Below are 10,809 nucleotides of genomic sequence, written 5' to 3'. Positions count from 1 at the left end.
CCTAGTTAAAGATTACATGAAAATAAAAACTGTAGATAGGTGTGGGTAGTTTATCTTGATTTGAGATTTAGGGACTCTGCTGTGTCGGTGAAGTTGTTTAACTGTACATTTAGGTTCAGTCGGAGTTCATTTGAATGGCTAATAATCATGCAAACAAGCATCTTATTCTACTGCCGGCCATCTCTCGGCTAGTATGCCTATATATGGAGAAATGAACAAAGACAGCGTAGTCAGTTACTAGTTTATTAAAAAATAACATTTAGTACACAATGATACAACACTGTACAGTAATGTGTGTGGGAGCAGCGGTGTCCCAGAATAGACTGTAGGAAAGAGACTGGACGGATGTCGGTTGAGTTAGACGGCCTACTGTAGTAGCCTCAGTCCTGAGAGGTGATAAAGGCCCTGTCTTGTGACAACCCCAAGCCCCTATTGTATCTGGTATGGGCCACAGGCCTACTGCTTGTTCATGAACATTGGTCTCAGCTCGGCATTTAATACTCCTGGATTAAATGCTTTCACAATATACACTAAAGTGCTTTTTATTCCAGGAGAAACCTTGATCTGGGTCTGAAAAAATGTATTTTACACTTCCAAACAACTGGCCACCATTACTAGATATTTAGTATAGTAAATATATGTGCAGCAGCACCTAGCTCTGGACCAATCGTCTTGAAACAAGCATCACAGACACATACATGGTAAAATACTGTATGACTCAGCTGAGGAATCGGTCTTTCTCTGCACCGTGTTGGTTAAATACTGTAGTAGTGCAGGTCATAGGACACATCAACCCTATCTGCATCAGAGGTGGGGGATAGATAGTGGTCATACACAGAATGATCATCACCAAGGTCAAATGTATCTTGCAGAATAGCAGTCTCAATGTTGACTCCTCTGTGATAATATGTTTTTATTGTATCAGTTACAAGTTGACTGAAATTCAGGTGGCAGTGTACAGTTCTGCAACCGTGACTAATGCCTTGATCAGACCGACAGCGCCATTGCATATCATTTTGCGTTGCTACGCAAACGCACTGAACGTGTATCTCTACCATACAATTTGATGCATAGGTTGGATATATCCAACACATGCACCACACAGAACGCACTGCAATGCAACGTTCTATTGGAAATGTATGTACACTGAACAAAAATATAAAAAAGTAACATATAAAGTATTAGTCCCATGTTTCATTAGCGGAAATAAAAGATGCCAGAAATGTTTCATACGCACAAAAAAGCGTATTTCTCTCAAATGTTTTGCACAAATTTGTTTACATCCCTGTTATTGAGCATTTTTTGTTTACCAAGATAATCCATCCACCTGACAGGTGTGGAATATCATCAAGCTGATCATGACACAGGTGCACCCTGTGCTGGGGACAATAAAAGGCCACTCTAAAATGTGCAGTTTTGTCACACAACAGAATGCCACAGACATCTCAAGTTGAGGGAGGGGCATGCTGGGCATGCTGACTGCAGGAATGTCCACCAAAGCTGTTGCCAGAGAATGTTAAGTTAATTTCTCTACCATAAGCCGCCTCCAAAGTTGTTTTAGAGAATTTGGCAGTACGTCCAACCGGCCTCAGAACCACAGATCAAGTGTAACCACGCCAGCCCTGAAGCTCCACATCCGACTTCTTCACTTGCTGGATTGTCTGTGACCAGCCACCCGGACAGCTTATTAAACTAAGGGATATGTGTCTATAATAAAGCACCTTTGTAGGAAAAACTCATTCTGACTGGCTGGCCCTGGCTCCTCAGTGGGTGGGCCTATGGCCTCCAAGGCCCAAACATGGCTGTGCCCCTGCCCATTCACAGGAAATCCATAGATTAGGGCCTTATGAATTTATTTCAATTGACTGATTTCATAATATAAACTCAGTAAAATAGTTGAAAATGTTGAGTTTATATTTTTGTTCAGAATACTTCTGGTGTACCAAAATGCAATGACGCTGTTGGTGTGATTGAGGGAGAGGCAATGCTTCTTTAACATTGGGTATATCAGGGAGGCTTTAGGTTGCTAACCGTACAGAAACAGAAACATAGCCCTGCCTGCTGTATTCTATTGTTAACCGTAATGCCCACCCCTGACCTCACCCGAACTAACAACGGCTAATATGTCTACTTTATATCCATATTTGGAAACTCAAAGAATGGACAACTGTTTATAAACAATGCCCATACGGTTAGCCAGTGTTCATAAAAAAACACAAAAACAGCTTACGAATTTCAGTCAGGTGATTCAGGAAATCAGATTTCAGGGTGTCAGAAGAAGCTGTGATATACTTTATCAAATATAAATAAAATTCTAAAAACAACCATTGCTTTTAGAAACTTGAAATTGGTGTAAATTAGCCCTGTGCAAATCGACTGGGGCAAGACCACGTTTTGGAACGCTGCATTGTTGCAATCCTGAATGCACTCCGTTCAAGGCGCATAGCGGAAGACTTCATTATCATCATGCTATCAAGCTTATTACTAAAATACTAAATAATTAGGAAATACTAGCTAATAACTCAAGTACAAAAAGAAAAAAATGGACACATACTAAATTGACTATACTGCAATACAAATCCTATTGCATGAGAGATAGAATATGGCATGGAGAGAACTGTTACTTAGGAGAGATAAAACATTCTAAGAAAGTCACAGAATAGCTCAGAGAGAGAGAGTGAGAAAAAACAAGCCTCGTCTTAGTGGCAGCAATTTTAGCTTTTTAAAAATGTCCCATAATCAGCAATTCATATACCGAGACTCCGTCTTTCATTAACAACAACCACCAGCGGTGGCGTCTCCCTCATCTCACTGCCCCGAGAAGTAGGTGCCCTCGCGGCTGTGGGTCTGGAGGTGACGTTTGATTTTGTCAGAGCGGCTGAAACACTTGCCACACACGGGGCAGCTGTAGGGTTTCTCTCCTGTGTGGATACGCATGTGGACCTTCAGATGGGCCATCTGGGTAAATCCTTTTCCACAGCTCTGGCAGCGGTACGGCTTCTCTCCAGTGTGACTCCTGGCATGCTCCTGGAGCCTGCCGGAGGAGCTGCAGCACTTTCCACACACCCCGCAGCGATACGGCTTTTCTCGGGTGTGCACCTGGACGTGGACATGCAGGTGTCCGACGTGGCTGAACGTCTCCCCGCACACCCTGCAGCAGAACGACGACACATGCACCTGGAGAGGAGATTTTCCACACTCTGCGGCCGCGGTGGAATTAGCGCCCTGGTTGCCTAAGTGGGAGCCCTGACCTCTGCTCCCGCCGGCTCGTCCTTTAGATGCCGACATCTGCCCTCCGTTCTCCACCCCGATGATGTCAATGTTCTCGTTGGAGCAGTTGGGGTTGACCGTGGCCAGGGGCTGCGGGCCGCTGTTGGATGAAGACGACGATGAGCCTCTGTGGGACCCTTCTGATTTGACGTGTCTGGATGAGCTTCTGGGACCAGGCTCCCTCTCTCTGTTCTCCACCGATGGGTTCTGGGGCAGGTTGGAGGACTGGGGAGGGTCCTGGGGGTATTCGTTGCTGACGCGGGGAGGGGTGAACATGGACTCTGGGGTGCTGCAGGAGCCGTGGCCGCGAAGCTGTTCGTCCCCCTGGCTGTACCTGAGCTCCCGTTTCTCCTTGACCAGGATGGGGATGCGCTCCTCATGGCCCATACTGGGGCTCCATTCCCGGCGGGGATGCTCGCCATCCTCCTCCTCCAATAGTGCCATGGACTGACGGTCTGGATGTAAGAGTGGGAGGGACGTGGCAGTCAGATATGATTTACGATCGCGGAAAAATACGATAAACTACATTTATATAACGTTATCACAGGAACCCGATTTCAGAAATTAATCAGCAAGACAGATGCCTGAACATCTGAGTCTAAAACGCAACAACTAGCTAGCTAAGGAACAAAGGTGGCTAACTAGCTAGCTGAGTTAGCGCTTACGTTATTAGCTAATGTTAGCCTTCTGAAAAACATGAGCTACCTGGCTACTTCTCGAAGCGTTAATACAGGGTGTAAAATATATATATGAAAAAAATCAAGGGCCCTTTCGCTAGTTACGCAGTTATGCATGCATACAACAACACTTTAGTGACCAATTTGGTTTCCTAGCGTGCGGCTTCCGTGCTAATTTTAGCATGGTAGCTACTAACCTGGCCATATTTCAATCCCAGCGTCTCGAAGCCTACGTCTCAGATGGTCGTTCTCCCTCTCCCTGAGCGCAATCTCCTCTTGGTATTCCAAAATCGTGTCTTCGACAGATTTATAGATCTCCTGGGCAGCGAGCATAAGCCGCTCGGTCAAAAATACATTTAAAAACTGCAATTTAGTCATTTTCGGGTGTCGTAGCTAGCTACAAGAGCTCTCGCTATCATCCAAAATGGACCTAAAAGATGCTCTCGCTGATCACGTGATAAGGAATGCCCGCTGTTACCGTAATAATAGGAAAACGTGAGGCCCTAAATATGAGAGGGCCAAACCCAAACATCATGTTCAGCTCTCAAGGAATGCTGAAAAGGAATGCATTGTACACGTTAATCCATATTCTTCATTACTGTGCAGGGTGTTCTTATGGAAGACAGCACAACAGTAAAGATTTTGAAAAGGTTTATGTAGGTTAAAAAGGGCTTGTTAATTTTGGGCCACCTACCACAGGCTACAAAAGTGAATACCAATGAGTGAGCTTTGAGTGGTATACCCAGGTGAATTTTGCATACAAAATACAGCCAACTACTTATGCAGTGCCTGGAAAAGTGTTTACCATCTTCCACACATTGAAATAACATATGAATCCTCTCATAATTTGTGGGTGTGTGTATCTAGAACACACCATCTGACTTGAGACTGTTTTGTATAGACTGGTGCAATTAACCAATGTGCACTTTATCAGGGGTCGACTGAATTGGCTTTTTAGCTGAGCAAAAAAGCATCTTACCATGCAAGACCTGTCCAGCAATTAGAGCCAAAATATGATACAAGTTAGAGGTTGGAGCCTGTAAAAGAAAACAGGCTGTTTTACATCTTTAATGTAGTTTATGATTTGAGACAACAATACAGGGAAGAAAGGGAGGAGAAATTATGTACACCACAGGAGGGTGGTGGCACCTTAATTGGGGAGGACGGGCTCGTGGTAATGGCTGGAGGGGAATTTGAGGATTGGTATTAATTACATCAAACACAATGTTTGATGCCATTCCATTCGCCCCGGTCCAGACTTATATGAGCCGTTCTCCCCTCAGCCTCCACTGACATACACCTGAGTGTAGGGGTTGGGGAGATGTGTGTCTTACACACAACTTTATTTATTTTTGCTGTCTTTTTCCCACATAACCTTTTCATCATCATCCCACCTAGCTATCTGAAGATGAATGCATTAACTGTAAGTCGCTCTGGCTAAGAGCATCTTCTAAATGACTAAAATGTAAATATGAATGTAAATCCATATACTGTATGCTATATATTTTTTTGTTACACACCCTTGACATCTTTGTGTTTCCTCTGCATGTGTACTTTGAGGTTCGACCTCTGGTTGAAACAGTGACCACAGACATTACAGAGGTAGGGTCTCTCGCCGGTGTGTATTAGCTGGTGTGTTTTTAACTTGCTGGCGGTAAGAAAACACTTTCCACACAACGTACAGCAGTGGGGTTTTTCCTGCGTGTGAGCCATGCGTGTGTGCTGTTTCAAACGACTCATGTAACGGAAAGTCTTCCCACAGTCTTTACAAATAAACAATTTCTTTACAACCTGAATGACCAGAGGCGATATCTGATGAGATAAGACGACGGCTTGGTTCTGTGCGATTTGGAAGGGCTGTGCGGGCTGAGCCAGGAGAAGGGGTATGGGTAAGGAGGGTAAGGGCTTGGGCTGGATCTGGGTCAATGTTTTAGATGGGCCAAGATCATTGTCTTTGCTGCAACAGTGAGTGGTGGGTGTAGGCATCAATTCTGTTGTTCCAGTCTCTTGAAGCTGCTCTTCCCCCTGACTGGTCCTTGCTTCTTGCTTCTTGCCCTCAGTTTGTGAAACCTCCTTCCCCAGACTGGGGCTCGACTCCTGCTCACAATGCTGCTGCAGCTTTGGGGGAGCTACTGCTACAGAGACAGTGCGGGTGATCTGTCGTAGACCTGCAGTTATGGATGGTTGACAAAATAACATCAGACACTCCCCTTGTTGGTAAAACAAAAACAATTCTATAGCGGACGTGCGTGCACTGCACATGTCACAACTCCCCCTAAACACAAGTACAGTAGATAGTTCACACCCTGATATATGCTCTTTTAGATAGAAATATGGCTTCAATTCCCAATAATGAAAGGTGCATTATTAGGTTCTACAAACCTCGTTTTACGTTCACTTTTCTCGGTCTGTTAGCATTTAACTGCTTCCGTAGAAATTCATTCTCTCTCTTTACGTAAGTGATCTCTGCTTGGTATTCTGCAAACGTTTCTTCTACCATTTTATATATATCCTGTGCAGCTGACGTTAATCGTTCAGTGAGAAACAAACTTAGCAACTCCAATTTGGCCATTATTGCGAAATGAAACGCACACTAGCAGCCAGCTAACGTTAGCTAGTTGTTTACGATTGAAAGTCTTCTTCTACGGTTCAGGGGGCACCCAACAACAATCAAGTTGGCGCATTATCGCCACCTTCTGGGACTGGAGTGAAACAAAGATAACAACAGCAAAGACAACAGTTTCTTTGAGACCAAGTCGACTATCTAAACTCAGCAAAAAAAAGAAACATCCCGTTTTCAGGACACTTGTCTTTCAAAGATAATTCGTAAAAATCCAAATAACTTCACACTGTTTCCCATGCTTGTTCAATGAACAATAAACAATTAATGAACATGCGCCTGTGGAACGGTCATTTAGACACTAACAGCTTACAGATGGTAGGCATTTACGGTCACAGTTATGAAAACTTAGGAGACTAAAGAGGCCTTTCTACTGACTCTGAAAAACACCAAACGAAAGATGCCCATGGTCCCTGCTCAGCTGCGTGAACGTGCCTTAGGCATGCTGCAAGGAGGCATGAGGACTACAGATGTGGCCAGGGCAATAAATTGCAATGTCCGTACTGTGATACGCCTAAGACAGCTATACAGGGAGACTGGACGGACAGCTGATCGTCCTCGCATTGGCAGACCATGTGTAACAACACCTGCACAGGATTGGTACATCCGAACATCACACATGTGGGACAGGTACAGGATGGCAACAACTGCCCGAGTTACACCAGGAACGCACAATCCCTCCATCAGTGTCCGCAATAGGCTGAGAGAGGCTGGACTGAGGGATTGTAGACCTGTTGTAAAGGCAGGTCCTGACCAAGCATCACCGGCAACAACATCACCGTCGCTGGACCAGACAGGACTGGCAAAAAGTGCTCTTCACTGACGAGTAGCGGTTTTGTCTCACCAGGGGTGATGGTCGGATTCGCGTTTATCGTCGAAGGAATGAGCGTTACACCGAAGCCTGTACTCTGGAGAGAGATCGATTTGGAGGGTCCGTCATGGTCTGGGGCGGTGTGTCACAGCATCATCGGACTGAGCTTGTTGTCATGGCAGGCAATCTCAACGCTGTGCATTAAGGGGAGACTTCCACCTCCCTCATGTGGTACCCTTCCTGCAGGCTCATCCTGACATGACCCTCCAACATGACAATGCCACCAGCCATACTGCTCGTTCTGTGTGTGATTTCCTGCAAGACAGGAATGTCAGTGTTCTGCCATGGCCAGCGAAGAACCCCGATCTCAATCCCATTGAGCACGTCTGGGACCGGTTGGATCGGCGGGTGAGGGTTAGGGCCTATTCCCCAGAAATGTCCGGGAACCTTCCTTTGGTGGAAGAGCGGGGTAACATCTCACAGCAAGAACTGGCCAATCTGGTGCAGTCCATGAGGAAGAGATGCACTACAGTACTTAATGCAGCTGGTGGCCACACCAGACACTGACTGTTACTTTTGATTTTGACCCCCCCTTTGTTCAGGTACACATTATTCCATTTCTGTTAGTCACGTCTGTGGAACTTGTTCAGTTTATGTCTCAGTTGTTGAATCTTATGTTCATACAAATATTTACACATGTTAAGTTTGCTGAAAATAAACACAGTTGACAGTGAGGATGTTTCTTTTTTTGCTGAGTTTAGTATGCACGCTATATGATCTCAAAATGCCTTTAGAAAAAAACGTTCAGTTCTCATACATCTTAAGGTTTAACCAACAGTAAGACTACATGGAGGAGAAAAACCTATTCAGTGAATATGCATTCTCATTATTATAAGAAGTGTGTCCCTTCTGTGGTTGAAAAACAGTACAAAATATTTTATTGTGTTATCCTCTGGAAGCTACAATACTTTTTAACCAAAACATAAAGAAATGAATCAATCTGTAACTGTGAGACTAAGACATTTTAGGGACCAGTCGGCAGTCTCATAACAATTTGGGACAGACAAGTTGACCACATGCTGCCGACTCCTCTTTGTGAAAATGACATGTACTGTGGAATGTTTTTAGCGATGTTTTCAAACTGCTAATTCACAATGTATTTAAACAAGAGAAGTGACTTTAGGGGCATGTCTTTGTCTTCTAAAAGGTGTCAGAACATGCCACTTTTCCAACTTCTAAGGCAGGTTGTGGGTTCTCCCTTTAGTAAATGTTCATATGTGTTGTGAGGGGGATCTAAGCTATGGTGTCTCTCCATTGGACCAGCATTTTAGAGATCCTACTCCGACAAAGCCTTTTCTGCACTCTGGGGTCTCTCTGCACTCTGGGGTCTCTCTGCACTCTGGGGTCTCTCTGCACTCTGGGGTCTCTCTGCACTCTGTGGACTCTCTACTGCGTGAGCCATTTTGTGAGTTTTCATGTGAGTATTGCGGGATGAGGACTGACTGAAGCATCTGCCACAGACGTTGCAGCGATACGGTTTCTCTCCAGTGTGAGTTAGTAGGTGACATTTTAAAGCACCTAACAATCTAAAGCATTTTCCACACTCTCTGCACTTATATGGTTTCTCTCCTGTGTGAGTCCTCATGTGCCCTTTAAGAGTATTCTTCTCCCTGAAGCACATGCCACAATCTTCACACTGATACGGTTTCTCTCCAGTGTGAGTTAACTGGTGGAGTTTAACTTGTCTTTCTCCCGAGAAGCCTTTTCTGCACAAATGGCATTTATACGGCTTATCTCGTCCCTCTATGTGAAAGGACGTATGATGCTCTTTAAGGGCCTTGCCATGTCGGAAGGTTTTCCCACACATTTCGCACAGATGTGGCTTCTCCACATAGTGATAAATACTTATATGATATTTCAGCTCAGAATTCTTAGGGAAACATTTGCCACAAATATGACAAAAAGTTTTCATTAGACTGTGAGTTTGCAGGTGAACCGCCATGTTCTCTGCAGGCTCAAGGACCTTCCCACACAAACCACACAAACGGTTTTGCTCCTCTAAGTGCATCTGAACATGTCTTATCAAATGACGCGTGAAGTCAAATGATTGCCCACACACCTGGCAAGAACAAGGAACGTTGTAGTTGTGCAACGTAGTGCTTTCCACACCTTTGACTTCCTCACTTTGCGCCGCAGGGCTTTGCACATAGGGAAGTGTAAATATCATCAGGGGGACATTCTGTTTAGACAACATAACAGTTTGGTTCTGTGCTGTTTGGAAGGGTTGGGCCAGGAGAAAGGTTGTGGGGAAGGGCTGAGGCGGGGGTTTGGGCTGAGGCTTGGGCTGGGCTTGATGTTGGGGCTGAGGCTGGGCCTGAGGCTGAGGCTGGGCCTGAGGCTGAGGCTGGGCCTGATGTTGGGGCTGATGTTGGGGCTGATGTTGGGGCTGAGGCTGGGCCTGATGTTGGGGCTGAGGCTGGGCCTGATGTTGGGGCTGAGGCTGGGCCTGATGTTGGGGCTGAGGCTGGGCCTGATGTTGGGGCTGAGGCTGGGCCTGATGTTGGGGCTGAGGCTGGGCCTGATGTTGGGGCTGAGGCTGGGGTTTGGGCAGAGGTTTGGGCTTGGCCTGGCATTGGGATGGGTCCTGACCATGGTTTTTGCTCCTAAAGAGAGGAGTGCATGTGACTGTGGGTGTTGTGGACTCTGTCGTTCCAGAGTCTGGAAGCTGCTCTTCCCCCAGACTGGTCCTTGGTTCCTGCTGCTTCTCAGTCGCTGTGGGCTCTTGGCCCTCCTGCTCCATTAAGGCAAGGATAAGAAAATCATTACTCAATAATATTTCAATATTTTTGAAATCTATAACTCTGACAGCACTTCCCTCTACTCTGCCATGAAATGACTGAATAAAAACCACCATGTGCCCTTCCTTGAGTCAATCCCACAAAGGGATGAGCACATTGGGGATAACATGTATATCACAACCAGGACGCAACCTACTGTGCCTTCTGAAAGTATTCACACACCTTGACTTCTTCCACATTTTGTTGTGTTACAGCCTGAATTTAAAATTGATTAAATTGAGATTTGTCATCACTGGCCTACACACAATATCCGATAATGTCAAAGTGGAATTGTTTTTTTATTTATTTTTTACAAATCAATTAAAAGCTGAACTGTCTTGAGTCAATAAGTATTCAACCCCTTTGTTTTGGCAAACCTAAAGTGCAGGAGTAACAATTTAAGTCACATAAGTTACATGGACTCACTGTGTGCAATAATGTTTAACATGATTTTTGAATGACTACCTCATCCCTGTACCCCACACATACAATTATCTATAAAGGTCCCTCAGTCGAGTAGTACATTTCAAACACAGACTCAACCACAAAGAGGTTTTACAAATCCTGGTAAAGGGCACCCATTGGTAGATGGGT

The 10,809-nt window shown here is 45.1% G+C and overlaps 2 protein-coding genes across 2 annotated transcripts in view; both read right to left on the bottom strand.

Moving 5' to 3' along the window:
- Window positions 1-229: 229 nt before the first annotated feature.
- LOC129851471 (zinc finger protein 112-like) lies at window positions 230-9,774 on the bottom strand. Its single transcript, XM_055918037.1, has 3 exons — window positions 6,330-9,774; window positions 4,145-6,115; window positions 230-3,725 (listed from the first exon to the last, which is right to left on the bottom strand). The coding sequence occupies exons 2-3, from the start codon at window positions 4,323-4,325 to the stop codon at window positions 2,809-2,811; spliced, it is 1,098 nt and encodes a 365-aa protein (XP_055774012.1). The 5' UTR covers window positions 4,326-6,115; window positions 6,330-9,774; the 3' UTR covers window positions 230-2,808.
- Window positions 5,460-10,809, bottom strand: part of LOC129851590 (uncharacterized) — a 14,296-nt gene continuing 8,946 nt past the window's right edge. The window contains exons 3-4 of the mRNA XM_055918199.1: window positions 9,771-10,169; window positions 5,460-5,516 (exon numbers count right to left, since the gene is read on the bottom strand). Of these exons, the coding sequence (XP_055774174.1) occupies window positions 5,460-5,516; window positions 9,771-10,169 (456 nt within the window). The remainder of the gene's footprint in view (window positions 5,517-9,770; window positions 10,170-10,809) is intronic.

This window comes from Salvelinus fontinalis, chromosome 3 (assembly GCF_029448725.1).
Source record: "Salvelinus fontinalis isolate EN_2023a chromosome 3, ASM2944872v1, whole genome shotgun sequence".
NCBI lineage: Eukaryota > Metazoa > Chordata > Actinopteri > Salmoniformes > Salmonidae > Salvelinus > Salvelinus fontinalis.
Note: the sequence above shows the minus strand (reverse complement) of the source record. Positions and strands in the feature narration are given on the sequence as shown.